The sequence below is a fragment of the Micropterus dolomieu genome, linkage group LG05 (genome assembly GCF_021292245.1).
Source record: "Micropterus dolomieu isolate WLL.071019.BEF.003 ecotype Adirondacks linkage group LG05, ASM2129224v1, whole genome shotgun sequence".
Taxonomy (NCBI): domain Eukaryota; kingdom Metazoa; phylum Chordata; class Actinopteri; order Centrarchiformes; family Centrarchidae; genus Micropterus; species Micropterus dolomieu.
The window spans coordinates 2232809-2248363 of record NC_060154.1 but is presented as its reverse complement, the minus strand read 5'-3'; the positions used below and the strand labels follow the sequence as shown (position 1 = coordinate 2248363).

The following is a 15555-nucleotide window of genomic DNA, read 5'->3' as shown; positions in this document are numbered from 1 at the left end:
CAGCCTATTGGTCTCCCAGCAGCCTGTCTGTCTGTCTGTCTGTCTGTCTGTCTCCCTACAGCCTATTGGTCTCCCAGCAGCCTGTCTGTCTGTCTCTCTGTCTCCCAGCAGCTTATTGGTCTCCCAGCAGCCTGTCTGTCTGTCTCTCTGTCTCCCAGCAGCTTATTGGTCTCCCAGCAGCCTGTCTGTCTGTCTCTCTGTCTCCCTGCAGCCTGTCTATCTCCCTGCAGCCTGTCTGTCTGTCTCTGTCTCCCAGCAGCTTATTGGTCTCCCTGCAGTCTGTCTGTCTGTCTGTCTGTCTGTCTGTCTGCCTGTCTGTCTGTCTGTCGGTCTCCAAGCAGCCTGTCTGCCTGTCTGTCTGTCTGTCTCTCTGTCTCCCTGCAGCCTATTGGTCTCCCTGCAGCCTGTCTCTCTGTCTGTCTGTCGGTCTCCAAGCAGCCTGTCTGCCTGTCTGTCTGTCTCTCTGTCTCCCTGCAGCCTGTCTGTCTGTCTGCCTGTCTGTCTGTCTGTCTGTCTCCCTGCAGCCTATTGGTCTCCCTGCAGCCGTCCCTCTCTCTGTCTGTGTGCACAGCCAGTCTGTTGCTGTTGTAGAGGAATGTTGTTTTCATGTGCTTCTTTTATAAGCCAAGAGATTTACACGGCGCTCCCTGAAGAGCTCTGTTGTGTTCACCAAACAATATTGCTTTCTGCTTGGACTTAATATATCACACATTCCAAGTTATTATACAACATGTAGGCAGGCTGCTCCCGCTGTTCATGGCTCAATTCATACTTTCTAAGTCACTGATAGGCCCGTGACATTCAGGCAACCAACACATAAGCTGCTATGATTAGTCGATAAAGTGATCACAGTCCGCAGAAAACTATTTTGATAATTGCATAATATTATTCAAGCATAAATGACAAACATTCGCTTATTGCAGCTTCTCTAGTGTGATGATTTGATGCTTTGTCATATAATAGAATATCTTTTGCTTTTTGGTTTTGTCAGTCCAACTGTAAAGCTTAAGGGTGCTATAAAAATAAAGTTTGATTGATTGACTTTTTTGATGATGATAATAAAGGCTTAAAGGTGATAAAGTTTAAATAAGTAAACAGGGTGGGGAGAAAAGCACCTAATTCATTTAGAAATTAACTGATTTATTCTTATTTTCTTTCATCTTATTATTATCTTATTTTGATTATGTAACCCATGCATTTTTTTGTGATTATGTTTTTTCCTACTTTTTTAGACATTTGATGCAATGTTGTGAATTTATATTGTGTTAAATTCTGAATATTGGTACATTAATGTAATCTAAACTTCATGAAACAGAAGTACCATCAATGTCCACTAGGCGGCCGCAGTGAGAAAGTGACGATGGTGCAACAGCTGAATTCTTCCGGGTTGCATCTCTGCACGGTGTCAGCCGTAAACAATAACATAAGGGCAAAGCTTACGTTGTGTAACGTCCGTTAATTAAACACTCTCGGTTAACACACTAGTCGTGGTCTCTGACTGCGGAGCGCCTGTTCGGGCATGTTGTTCTTCCGTACTGCAGCTCTCAGCTGCAGAGGTCTGGCCGCTCTGCGCTGCCTGCCCGCCGGCTGCATCGCCTCCAGAACCACCGCTACATACATCCAGGGCCAGAGCCCGGAACCACGTATCCGAGAATACTTCTACTACATTGACCACCAAGGACAGGTGAGTGTTTAAAGTGAAACAAAACAAAACCTGATTTAATCTGAAGTTAGATTCTCCTGCTGACATGACATGACATGACGTGTGCTCGACTTGCAGCTTTTCCTCGATGACACAAAAGTGAAGAACTTTGTCACCTGCTTCAAAGGTAAAAATGAACCCACACAACGCATAAAGTGTCTCCAAGTCTCCCAGAATTACCTCCACCGCATAGCCTTTCACACAGCCTAAAGGAACTGTGAAGCAGCAGCATAGACAATACGTCAGTATGCATGTTTGCCATGAACCCCACAGTCAGGTGGAGTTGGCATAAGTAGCATCCTCAATCAATTAATACTTTATTCACAACAACAAGACATTATATTACAAGTACAATCATAAAAATAATACTGATTTGTGAATAGGGACACCCTGGTAAGCTATCTCAAGCTTGTATATTGAGGCCCAGACAGTAAAGAAATAATTTAACAAAATATTGACATATTATCTATCTATATATATATATATATATATATATATATATATATATATATATATATACTAGAATTAAGTAGAGCTCAAAAATATACCTACATAATACCCTAAAAACTAAGCTACTCTAATCCTAGTGCTCCCTAAACAGACAAGAATATAAAACATTTTTGTATCAGTCTATCATTAATTAGGTAGGTAAATGTACAATGAATAGGAACTTTGATAAATGAGATTTGCAGTACATTTTAAACAGATTCCACAATCAAAAGACAAATCATCATCTAAATGTTTTCCCCAGCAATGAAGTAATTGTAGCTTGAACATATATTTCTAGTAGCTGCCGTCTTAAGGTCCTTTTGAAAGCTGACAAAATGACATTTTTATAGTATAATCAATTTCATTCCATACTTGCGGACCTCTGCAAACCACACTGAAGCTTGTACATTTAAGTTTATGTCTCTTTACCCGTTTTAAGATCCTTTTTCCTCGTAGTAGTAGTAGTAGAATGAATGAATGAATGGGAATAAGGTCACATAGTCTGCTGTTAAGCATATGTACTACATTATGAAAGATATTACATTCCGTTAGCTTCAGAAGACTGTAGTTGTAGAATATAGGATCAGTCGGAGCATTTATTTTGGACCATGAGTTGGCACGTATAGTTTTTTTTCTGTAAGATCTGTAATTTCTTTAGGTAACTTTGATAGGTATTGCACCATATGACATTACAGTAATTTAGGTGAGGCTCAAATAGAGACTTGTACAGAGTGTTTTAGATGGAAGAATCAGTCTCAATTTCATCAATTCATCAATATGAACCTTATAGTTTAAGAACTCGTCAATATGTACCCCCAGGAATCCTACCATGTTAGTTTGAGAACAGAATTAAATGCGAAATTTAATCTCTCTGCTTTATGTACACTAATCCTATCCTGGAATATTATGCAGCACTGTGTGGTAATTTCATAAATCTCAACTTTATTTAGGAATATGCACCATGTAATAAAAATATCTGCTAAAATAGTTAAGGTTTTTAAACTGGATTTTGCTACTCTTTCAAAAGACGAGGCTGGCAATATTCTCTTTTTTTGTTCCCATGAATCCCATGTAAAGACCAAAGCCAGCAATGTGTTTAACTGTTTGTAGCTCTCAGCTCCAAGCCCATTGGTTCCTACTGAAGAAGATATACATATTTTAAAAACAGCTCACAAATATATATGTGCATTTATTTGGGACTATTTTCAGCGGTAGATGAATCCACATGCGCTGCTCTAGTGAGTTTTTGGGGCAACAGGACAGTGTATTTGGGACTGGACTGGCAAAATAAACTACAGTGTTCATGGTGATGAATGAACATGTCACCCGGTGCGACAGTGTGGCTCACTGGTGTGTTTTTAATAGTTTTGGGACAACAATGAAGCTCTATGGCTCAGTGGAAGTAGAGACATCAGGCTGTGATACACACAGTACTTGCTGTTATGATACATTAGTAGGAAAAATATGTCATTAGACTTGTACCAGAAAGGAAGGGCCTCAAGATCAATGGACCGCGGGATATTTCAGCAAATCAAATTTGATAGATAGGCTCAGCACAGTGTGAAAGCACTGCTGATGCCTTCAACACATTCCTGATCTGACTAATTATTAGAAATAGAGCCAAACTTCTAATGTTTCTGTTGCTTTATTCCTCATCATCCCTGTTTCTTTATCACCAGATAAACAGTTCCTGGTCTTCTTCTTCAGTCGGTTGCGTTCAAATCAGAGCGGGCGCTATGAAGAGGACTTCCCCTTCTTGTCCCTGTGTGGCAGGGAGAGGAACTTCCTGCGCTGCGACGACCGTCCTGTGGTCTTCACCCACCTGCTGCAGGGAGTCACGGGGGATCAGGAGCTGCTGTCGTACTGCGGCGGGGCCGAGAAGCTGTCCGCCCCGTTCCGCCCAGAGGCGCTGTACATGCATCCGGTCAGTGGACGAGTTTACCACCCCTGCTCAGAGCGCGAAGGAGGGGTCGGCCTGGTCAGGTCGGCTCTGGCCATCGAGTTCAGCCCCTTCTTTGTTTATGCTCAGGAGGACGGCCAATCAGGACAGCCCGCGCACTTTCTCTGGGGAGGACAGAAGCACACACTGACCAATGAGCTCGCAGGGTGCTTCACTGAGGAGGAGGGCAGCGGGCAGCAGGGAGAACTGGGATAATCACCTGAACTGGTTTTAGATTTTGAAATGTTATCCTGTGAGATGTGCAGACAGCATCGGTGTCCCATACTGGCAGTGGGAACAGACAACTACTTTCTCACAGCCGTCAATCACACATCACAATGTGATCGTTGAAGCCTGGGCTGATGTGTCCTCCTATCCTGATTAATGTGAGAAGTCAAATTCAGTGATGATGCAGTGCGTTTGATTGTATTTCATTGGCTAAAGGAGTTGTTCCCAAACGCTTTTGGCTTGAGACAAACAAAGCAGTGTGTACCACCCCCTCCATTACAGATTGCATTTGAAACAAAATTTGTCTTTGCTGGATTAATCTGAATTATATTTATGATCCTGAAGAGGCATAACTATCCAGTAACTGTAATTGGGTGTAGCAGAAGTATGTAATTTCCTGTTAATCACCTTAAAAACATATTTTATCATCCTGCCCCCCAGGTTGGAGAGCCTAATAAAGCTACAGCGGCTGAGAGACAGCAAGCTCAGTGTCATCGTCACTTTCCTCACATTTTCAGTGTGTCTGCATGTTTAAAGATAAAATTCAGTCACATGCAAATCAGATTCTTAGATGAAACCTTAATTAACCCAAACTAATATTTATAGCAAAGTTGAGAGAAGAGAGCAGTTACTTGGCACATTGATGGTACTGCGTCAAACAGCAGCAGAACATACCCACAAAAATACATAGCCTACAAATATTTAAGTTTAATATATATCATATTTATAAGAAAAGTTATAGTGTCTTTGTTAAAATTACAGAGATGCAGACATCTGCAGCAGAGCATGTATAAAATAAAATACAATACAAGAATATGTGCACAACACCAGGAGCATTTTCTGGCAACCCGAAGTGTGTTTTGGCAAAAACAATAAACTCTCGACAAGAATTTTAGAATATACTACTGAATGTATGCAGTCAGATCCTTCTTGAATAAAGTGAACTACTCTGAATGTCTTGTTTCCTTTTTCATGGTTTGTTCTTGACACAAAATGTTTTAGCTGAATTTGCTACTGCAAATCTTCCAACCTTCTATGTCAAAGTATCAAAGTACATTCACTCAAACATGTTACCAACATCAGTGTTATCTTTAAGAAATCTACTTGCCCAAAGTCAGTTTTTACTTGCCCCTATACAGAGATGTCAGAGATGCAAGATTCTTGCATATCAAAAATTAAATGACAACCCCCCTGTTTCTCCCCAGAGATGAACGTGTCAACTGAGTAATAGATAAATTATCATAAACTTTGTTTTTACCTGCTGCCATTCTCTCAGGAGTAGAGATGGGTAGTGTTGATTTTATGATTGATTCTATCGTTACGGTTCTTTTTCAATACTTATCGGTTCTTACATTACTAAATAAGTGCTTTAAAAATATATATTATTTAAAAAAATAAATTCAGGACAGGATTAGAATTAAATATTTTAAATAGAAGTAAATGTTTCTAGAGCAGCAATAATAATGTTCACAGTAAAGTCACTATATGAACTCAATATTTCACTGGAAACAAATCTAAATTCCAATAAGATAAATCATATTCCTGTCAGTAAAATACTTAGTGAAGTGAAAGAATGAAGAACTTATTCCTGTCCTCCTCCTCCTCCCTCTGCAGATGTGATTTACTTCCTGCAGGCACCCCTGACCGAGGGAGGAGCGGCTGGGTTGTCTCTTAAGTTTTTTTTCTTTTTCAGCCAGATTTTAAGATAACTGGCAAACTACACTAAACAGTTATAGAATACATACAGACAGCTTTCATTTGAGCTTGTTTGTAACAATTCCCTCATAGCTGAGCTAGCACACTGTGAAAACATGGTGGATGAGAGACAGAGAAGATTAAAATGTGCTTTTTACATGTTGACATGTTAATACTTGTTGAACAGGTGTATTAAGCTCAGGGCTGACACAGAGAACATAGGAGAGGCTGCAGCAATAAATTACACCAAAACAATTGGGCAAGTGAGTTGCTAGATTTACTTACCTGACATGGTATTTACTTTCCCCAGGCAATCAGAAAAACCATATGTGGCCTGTAAGGTACTTGTACTTCCATTTGGTGCTGTTTACTCCACTACATTTATCTTACTGATGTATTGGTTATTACACAGAGGAAGAAAACTGGTGTTCTGATTGCTGCAGTTTAACCTTTACAAAAATGTCCTATGGAAAAATAACATACAATTTCTGTGATATTAGTACCTCATGTTCCTATGGTACTGTGCAACATGTTCCTGTAGTAAATTCCTGTGGTACTGGGGAGGTTTGTATGGTATTTTGGAACGTTTACACAGGATTGTACCTCAGGCTCTACTCTAGGCTGTAGGTAGGATATATTCTGTGGTGCTGTACCACACCACATGAATACTACAGGAACTTTTTTTTTTTAAACTATCCAACAGTAAAGTTAGACCTTATGTAGTGTTTTTGTTAGTAAAATACATTTCTTGCATTCGTTTTCTATATTTTTTCACATTTTATACAATGGTTAAAAGTTTGCATTGGGTTTGCGTTTTGTTCTGCTGTTTTGATGAACAAGTGATCAGAAAAAGCTCAGCTACCTAAGATATATTATAAATAATACGTAATCTAATAAAATATTTGTTTAGTGGAAAAGATCATACTATAGTTTCTGGGAAACAAACGCCTCGTTCTGCCTTTGAGGGTGTTTGCCACAGTGAAGGAGTCAGTGGGGTTTTGAAAAACTGCAAGTCCCAGAGATCTCTGCATCAGTGAACCGAGAACCACGGCTTGAATAACATGGCAGCGCCGTCCAGCAACACATGCGGGCTTATGGAGCGGTCTATCCGGGAACGGGTCCCCCCGCTGCTGACGGACCTGTACCAGTTCACCATGGCGTACGCATACTGGCGGTCCGGCCGGGACCAGGAGCCCGCCGTGTTCGAGCTCTTCTTCAGGGACAATCCGTTCGGCGGCGGCTTCTCGCTGTTCGCCGGGCTGCACGACTGCCTGCTGTTTCTGCGCAGCTTTCGCTTCACAGACGAAGGTGAGGAAAAAGTCAGCCTAGTCTTGGTTATCTTACAAGGCTATAACTATTTTAACAGCAGCAAATGACAAAATCAAATTTTTCTTCAGATCGGCATGCCATTGCTTTCATCCAAACTCCAAAAAAACATTTACGCATTCTGGTTGCGCAATACTTGCGATCCCTCTGAGGGCTTTAACATAAATGCCGGTGGAGTTTTTTAGTGAACTTTGACATTTAGCTCAGAACTTTAGCACACAAGAATAATCTGTAATCCTTTGTGTGCTGGAAAGACCAGTGCATGAAGCAACATGGCACACCGCATACCAAGAAAGTTTTCAGAGTCATTTGCTTCTACAAGAGGCTCAATTCAAGTTCGTACTGATGGAATTAAATGAAAATTATTTTAAAAAAAAAGGACTAATATAAAAGATTGTCTGATAAATTGTTGTATATTGGCTCTTTTCCTTGGGTAAAGAGTCTTAATAGCTTCTTGTAGAGTAGCCATAGTCAAATAGTAGCCTACCTAAATAGTTTCCACGCTGCAGTCAGTAAGTTGTCTTGGCCACTCAAACATGTTTAGTCACAGTTAAACCAATGTATTGGGAGCTCCTGGATTAGATTAAATGTACAGAAAGTTATTAGATTTAGCTCTATTATTGTAATTGTGTGTGTGGGGGTGAGACAGGACATGTGAGGGGCAGGGTACATTGAGGACATGTGCTTGTAGGATGAAGGATGCCCTCTGTGGTTGGTCCTCCAGCTGTGGTGTTAACAGTTGTGTTTTGTGGATCCAGATGTAGAGTTCCTGCGCTCCGTCCTGCCCCCGGCCACCGACCCCGCCTTCTTCCAGTTCCTGCGAAGCCTGGACTGCTCCGGCGTTACACTCCGCTCCGTCCCAGAGGGCACCGTGGTGTTTGCCAGGGTGAGCGTCCGTTTGTAACTGGAGGTCAAAGGTCAAATACGGGATGTGTAGGGAGTGAGGGGATGTAATTTGTCCCAAAATCATCTGCAGGTGCCCTTGATGGAGGTGGCAGGTCCACTGGCTGTGGTTCAGCTGCTGGAGACCAGTTTACTATGTCTGGTCAACTACGCCAGGTAACAACCCACCAATACATACACACACACACACACAAAAAAAAACCATTTAACATCCGTGTGTGTGTGTGTGTGTGTGTGTGTGTGTGTGTGTGTGTGTGTATATATATATTTGTAGGATAGAATGGTTCAGACAGACAGAACAAAACCAACAATCACCAGCTCTGGTTTGGTTGAAATAAATCCTTACATGAGAAAAGAAATAGCCATGAAATAGCTCTCTCCCTGGCACAGCTCCCTGCTATTCTCCCATGGGGCAGGGCGGGGCTGTCCCCGGGGTCCATGCCGTGTCCCACTCTAACTACCAACTACATTCAATGACAGGCTTATGCAGAAACACACCCACACACATACACACAAACAGACACATCCACAGACACACAAATTTAGGTCGTCCATGGTTGGACTTGTAGGTGCGTTATTCATGCATATAAATACGGTATTTATTTACAGTTTTGTTATTTCCTATCTCAAGGCTGTGCTGTGTTAGTTATTCATTTTGCTTGACTTTTTCTTTCTCCCTCAGTTATTTTCTTATGCCCCCCCCCCCCCCCCCCCCCCCCGTCTGGCCCGGTAACAAACAAATACATAAAATATAAAATAAATAAAACAGAAGACAAAGGAGTATGGTAAAACTCTCTTGTTAAAGCAAAATCTGTCACAACATGGTATCCAGCTCCTCAAACTGCATACCAGGCTGCTGGGCAGGACGGGGTTAAAAAAAAAAAGAAGAAGAAAAAGAAAGAGCCGAGATATCGCTCTCCTCAAAGCCAACTGTTTCACAGCAGGAGACTCTCGTGAACTAACATGCACATGCAGCCAGACCAGCTACCAAAACAAAGAACAGAGAAGCTCAGATGACAACAGAAACAGAGGGCGTGTAACGTCATTCTCTGCTCAGGATGCCATTACTCCAAAATATCTATTAATGTTCAGCATCTCATATACAGAGCCTTTTAACATACAAAAATTAAATAACCAAAGCAAAGGGGGGGGGGGGGTGCAGAGAAGTCGAAGCTGTGCAGTGCAATGAGCCACAGCTTTCAGACCAAACTGTGCATTTTATATCACTGTGTAGAAGTTTGGCTCCAGACATAAAACAGCCTGTTTCTGTTCTGCCTCCTCTCTGTTGTCAGTCTGGTGTGCAGTAACGCTGCCCGATTCCGCCTGGCGGCCGGACCCAGAAGGAAGCTGTTGGAGATGGGCCTCAGGAGGGCTCAGGGACCAGATGGAGGGCTCACCGCCTCACGATACACACACATTGGGGGTGAATGCTGTGTGGTCTGTCAAACATTCTGACGCTCACAATTTCTTCTACATTTTACAACAAGAGTGCAAGTGCAATAAGCCTGAGATATGTATTTTTACTTATGTCTATATGATGTTGTAATCCTACATCAGAGAGAAATGGCCTGGATCATTTCTATTTGATGTAGGATTATAACAATAAGCACTTTCCCTCCCCAACATAACACGCATAGATGCAGGCGTTCTCACTGGAAGGAGGCACATGGACCTGCGTCTGCATAAAAGGGGCTTTATCAACCACAGGAGCTGAGAAACCTTTGAAAAATTGATTGAACTTTATCGTAACTTCCACTGCAGAAATGTGGAGGAATGTGTCTCCAACAAAGAGTGAACATGATAACATGTGAAAAACAAATGAACAAAATCCAACAGAGACGATTTGCAGTAAGTTTTTTTTGTTTTTCCTAACACTAGAACTAGACACTAGACTGACACTAGAATCTGTCTCCCAGGGTTTGATCTCACCAGTAATGTTCAGGCTGGCTTCCTGTTTGGGATCCCCGTCGCAGGGACGATGGCGCACTCGTATGTCACTTCCTTTACCTCCCTGGAGGAGGTATGGCCACAAGTGAGTATGTGTTCTCTCCTCCAGTCATCCTTAAAAGGACCATACCAAACGTTTGGCATATTTTTAGCTCATTAAGAACAAATTGTGGTTGCTCACTTTATTGTCTGTTATCATCCAAAACATACATTGCGTTTGTGGATCACAGAAAACATTTTACCGCCTTTATTTCTTTGGTGGTGTTATGTTATTGTTTGATAATGGGACACTGCAGAGAACTAGGCTCGGTGTAGTCCAATAAACTTAACTCACTGGTGGGAAGCCAGTGAGGGATAATGTTTCTATGCCTCCTGTGACTAGTTAGGGCACCTGCACAGAGGGTGGTGAGATTTCAGGGCTGGCATGAATCACAGTGTAATCAATAGGTTCAGTCAGTGCGTGAGCCGAGCTTATCGCTGGTACATCTTATGATTTAGATAATGTACAATAGTTATATTGTATATACTCTCATTGTCAGAAGGGGGAGATAGAAGTTCTGCACTGCAGGTTACCAACTCCAGTTTCAAATATACTGTTTTCAAAACTCCTCTGTTGCATTCAAAGACACTCTGACATCTGAGTTTTTTCTGCTCAGCTTTCATAATGTAAACCCCAATGTGAATACTTGGTCCCTGTTTCGTGTTCCCACTCAGACTCTTGAGGCAGTGAACGGGGACCCTGGGCCAGTTGACTTCATGTCGTTGACGAAGGGCTGGTTGAGTCGTCTGTGTGAGTTTCTTGGAGCGGAGGCTGGGAGGATCTGTGAGGGCGAGTTGGCGGCCTTTTTGTCCTACGCCATAGCCTACCCTCAGAACTTCCTCCCTGTGATCGACAGCTACAGTGTTGGCTGGTAACAAGTGATGTTACTTTTGATACTGCAGATGCAGAACAGTTTCAGCTGAAGCTACGTATTGAGACTTTTGTCATGTGGTTGGTGACAAACTATTGCGTTGAGTTTGATGTTGTAATTTAAGAGCTCTACATTAATGTTGTTGCTGTTTATTTCTGCATCAACACAACTGTACTTTTTACTCCACTACATTTATTTGGTACCTTTAGTTACCCGTTACTTTGTGCATTCCTATTAATTATTATAATAAATGTATTAACATAGATTTAATTAACAAATAAATGATGATGTATTATCATAGGTTAAAACAAGATAAGACTTATTTATACCTGTGGAGAAAATCCCAAGCTATCCAGCAGTATATAAGATAATTACAATTAGCTCCACCGTTACAAGCTGCAATGTTAAAGTTATTTACACATTATTGAATCACTGATTATAATCCAATAATATTTATTATTCTAAAATGATTCAGCATAATAAGTACTTTTTCACTTTGAGTATATTGTGATGCTAATAATTTTACTTCAGTAAAATTCTGAATGAATGACTTTTACTTGTAGCAGAGTATTTCGACACTGTAACTAAAAGATCTGTGTGCTTCTTTCACCACCGTGCTGTAGCAGAGGCACAATGATTTTGCTGCACTAAATTATTTTTACCAACAGGTGTCACTAGTGTACACTGAGTTTAATCGGGTCTGGAGCAATGAATCTGTCAAGGAGTCTATTAGTGATCCAGTTGCTACTGTCACTATTGGTAACTGCACCGGTGCTTTTTACAACGTCCAAGATGGACACAGTGTAAGACTGTAACACCTTCATTATTGATCAACCTGGTGATCATATTGAGTGAAAATATTGGAATATCATAATTTACCAAAACCCAGTGTGACGACGTACTATTTTTAACATGTTCTTCATTTAACCTCCTATGATGACATTTGTGTGTGTGTGTGTCTAATTTCAGTAGCGGCCTGTTGAACTTCTGCGCTGTGGCCTTGGCGCTGTGTGAACTGGGCTACAGGCCTGTAGGAGTTCGCTTGGACAGCGGGGACCTCTGCAGGCAGTCAGTTGATGTCCGTCGTGTCTTCAGACTCTGCGGCGAGCAGTGAGTAAGGTGCCATGCTTTGTGTGGGCGTTGGTATTTCTTTAAAACCTACTGTTATATCTCTCTCCTCCAGAGTTTTCTTTTTCATGTTTTCCTTTTGCTCGCTTTCATCTCTACAGTTTCTCCATCTCTACCTTCGATTCACTGATCATCGTTGGGACCAATAACATCTCAGAACAAAGCATGGCTGAGCTTAACAAGAAGGTAACTTGACTGAATATGTGACTTGTTTAAGATGATCAAGAAGCTCATTTTATTGTCTGTCATCTTTACTGCCTTCGTGCTTTCCCCCCTCGTGTTCTGTGTATCATTGTTTCAGGAGAATGAGATCGATGTGGTTGGTGTTGGAACACATCTGGTCACCTGCACAAAACAACCCTCTCTGGGCTGTGTGTATAAGGTAACAATTAAGACAAACGTGCACTTAATTGTCTCTCCAAATGCCCCAAACTCACTTCTCCTGTCATGTGTGTGAATGTTTGTATGGCACCATTTTTGTATGGGTGTTAGCTGGTGGAGGTGAGGGGAAGGGCCAGGATGAAGATCAGTGAGGACCCAGAGAAGAGCACTGTCCCTGGGAGGAAAGCCGTCTACAGGCTACTAGACTCTGAGGGTGAGAATTCAGCTTCACTTTCTTCACTTTCTGTCACCATCTTGTTTTAGTTTTGGCTGCTTTTTTAGCATTGCCGTCCTCAAGAGCTACAGCTGAGATGATGTGAATTTGTCTAGCTTCACATATTTTCCTGTTCTGTTTATGGTAACCATCCCTTTATTGTCATTTTTGGCAATTTTAAGGCAAAATTAGATTTTCATGTGATCTCAAGATTTTCCTGCAATTTATTTTGCTGGGTTTCTGACAAACAAACATATATTTATCCATTAACAATGTTCTGTTGTTTTTCTAGACAATTTTAGGATAAGAAATGACATAGTACATATATAGATTGTTTTCTTATTCACCCACCCGTGATGCTCTGATGAGCAAGTACAGCTTAGACTGATCCAACTCTGACAGTGCGGAGCTGAGCAAGTTTAGATGTCCTGTTTGGAAAATAAACCCTTCTGATTTATGTAACACAATGGCTTTTCTATCGGCACCAACCTCGTCATAAATTTCCCATTACTTTCTTCAGAAGTGGTAGGCTGTAAGAGTAGCAACATGGGTTGTTGGTTTCCTCCTGTATAATGAGCATTACAGCCTCGCAGGGCTTCCAGTGTGGCTGGCATACATTACAGCTTCTCACTCTTCTCACTCTTTGTCGTTTGCAGGCCATCCTTTTCAGGACTTGGTGTGTCTCGCGGTGGAGTCTCCTCCAGAGGCCGGAGTCCCCCTGAGCTGTTACCCTCTTGGGAGTGATAACTCCTCTGTCTCAGTCACTCCAGCTCAGGTCACCTGCCTGCGTCAGGAAGTGTTTACCAAAGGACAAGTGAGCATGGGCTGTGATCCTAACCTATATCAGTAGACTAGTTGCCGCTTCATGATGCCTGTTGTTCATTTGAGCAAAGTCTGGTGAATTATACACCAGAAGTGGACTGGAAGTCTGTATAAAGACTTAATATATCAGACAGCAGTAGACACTCTGGACTTTATGTGGAGGACGCACCCATAAAGTCTGCAATTTGGATTCAGCTCCCTGCCCTTTCGCTACACTTATACCATAAACCACATCTGAAAGCAGTGAGTTCAAGGGTGTTATGTGGCAGTTTTAGAAAGGAAATGCAGGAAAAACGCGCCTACACAATGTTGAACCTGGTTTAAAAAAAGCACAAGAAGTCATCCAGAAGCAAAATATATAAAATTGTTTAACTGATCGTGTGCAGAGCATCTAAAATAACAATAAACCACAGTTGCTTACAACAACAATAACATCTATTATTCTGCCTTACAAACCAAAAAGAACCAAAAAAATTACAAAACTTAATTAAAAGACAGATTTGATAACTATTTTTTACAACAAAGTACATTTTGGGAGGCACAAGACTATATTTCCTTCTTTTATGTAGGCGTTTAGTCTTTCTGAATGTGTGTCGCACTCTTTTTTAGGTCACACACCCTCTGTGCAGCGCCGCAGAAACTAGAGCAAAGGTCCAGGTCTCCCTCCAGACTCTGCACCCTCGACATAAGAGGCTGCAGGAGCCAGACTCTTACACAGTGAGTTTCACACACAAACACAAAATCTGTACTGGAGACATTAATACAGAGAAATTCAGACCTTCCTACAGACACAGAAGCCGCATTTCAGAAAGGACACTTAATACTTATGTAAGATTTTTTTCCCCTTATCTGTGGCGTTTTCTCCCACCAGGTGGCGCTGTCGGAGGAACTCCACAACCTGGTCACAGAGATTCAAAGAGAAAGCTCCAACAACAGAAACTTTTTAGCAAACTAAAGACAATCCGAGACAACTGTTCTGTTGTCATCTCTTGTTTTTTTATTTGTGTTTTTATTGACACTCTTTTCCGAAGTGCTGAAGTTTTAACACTGTATTGTCTAAATACGGGAATACACAAACGTGTTGTGGCCATTGAAAGCTAATGTCTAAAAAATGGGTTTACAATGAACAGCACTTGACAAGAAGCCCAACGGGGACAGATGGAAGCAAATGAAATCAGAGCATCCGTCTAACTTCATGAATTTATTTCCTGCTGAAAACTCTGGTTTTTTTTTTGGTCGCTTCAACAAAGAAGCTGCTAAGCTATTTAAACTGATGACTCATGTAACTGTGGAGCACAGTCAGTCACACTTTCTACACTGACAGATCAATGCGGACATCTAGATAAGCTATTAAATGGCCCTGACCTTTGTTCTCTCTCCTTCTTTTTTTTTTTTTTTTGGTTTAAAGGCACAGTCTGTGATCTTCCCTGCAAAATATCAAATCACAAAATTGCAACCTGTTAATTCTCTCAAATTGAAAAATAAGTGTGTGAAAACTAAATAATATTAGACAACAAGTCTGTAATGTTTTCCGATCTCTGAAAAAAGTTTTGAGAGTAAAATTTCTTTTTTGACCTTGGAAACAAAAAGAGATCTTAACTCAAGATCCACCTCTCACTTTTTTCAGGAGATTTCAACCACATGTGGCAGCCGTCCTCAGCAAATGGAGTGTGCTCTTTGACATGGTTATAACTCTGCTAAAGTAAAAGCTCACTTAAACTCAGAGGAAGGCAACAAGATACAGTTGAAATCTACTGAAAAAGCTAGTAAACCTTGAGTTGAGATTAATTTCCATAGATCATTAATGTCTGTGATTGTTGGTGTGAGAAAGAATTATGAATTGATTGAAATACAAAAGATTACAGAAGTT

The 15555-nt window shown here is 41.3% G+C and overlaps 2 protein-coding genes across 2 annotated transcripts; both read left to right on the top strand.

Annotated features, from left to right (window-relative positions):
* The first annotated feature begins 1341 nt into the window (after nt 1-1341).
* On the top strand, nt 1342-5312 carry lg05h8orf82 (linkage group 05 C8orf82 homolog). Its single transcript, XM_046050485.1, has 3 exons — nt 1342-1684; nt 1781-1829; nt 3871-5312. Exons 1-3 carry the CDS (start codon nt 1520-1522, stop codon nt 4344-4346), a joined length of 690 nt encoding a protein of 229 aa, XP_045906441.1. The 5' UTR covers nt 1342-1519; the 3' UTR covers nt 4347-5312.
* A 1733-nt stretch (nt 5313-7045) lies between these two features.
* Nucleotides 7046-15054, top strand: naprt (nicotinate phosphoribosyltransferase). The gene is made up of 13 exons (XM_046050719.1): nt 7046-7361; nt 8138-8265; nt 8356-8438; nt 9575-9705; nt 10199-10314; nt 10944-11140; nt 12110-12250; nt 12370-12454; nt 12570-12650; nt 12761-12863; nt 13520-13677; nt 14295-14402; nt 14557-15054. The coding sequence occupies exons 1-13, from the start codon at nt 7115-7117 to the stop codon at nt 14638-14640; spliced, it is 1662 nt and encodes a 553-aa protein (XP_045906675.1). The 5' UTR covers nt 7046-7114; the 3' UTR covers nt 14641-15054.
* The last annotated feature ends 501 nt before the right edge of the window (nt 15055-15555 follow it).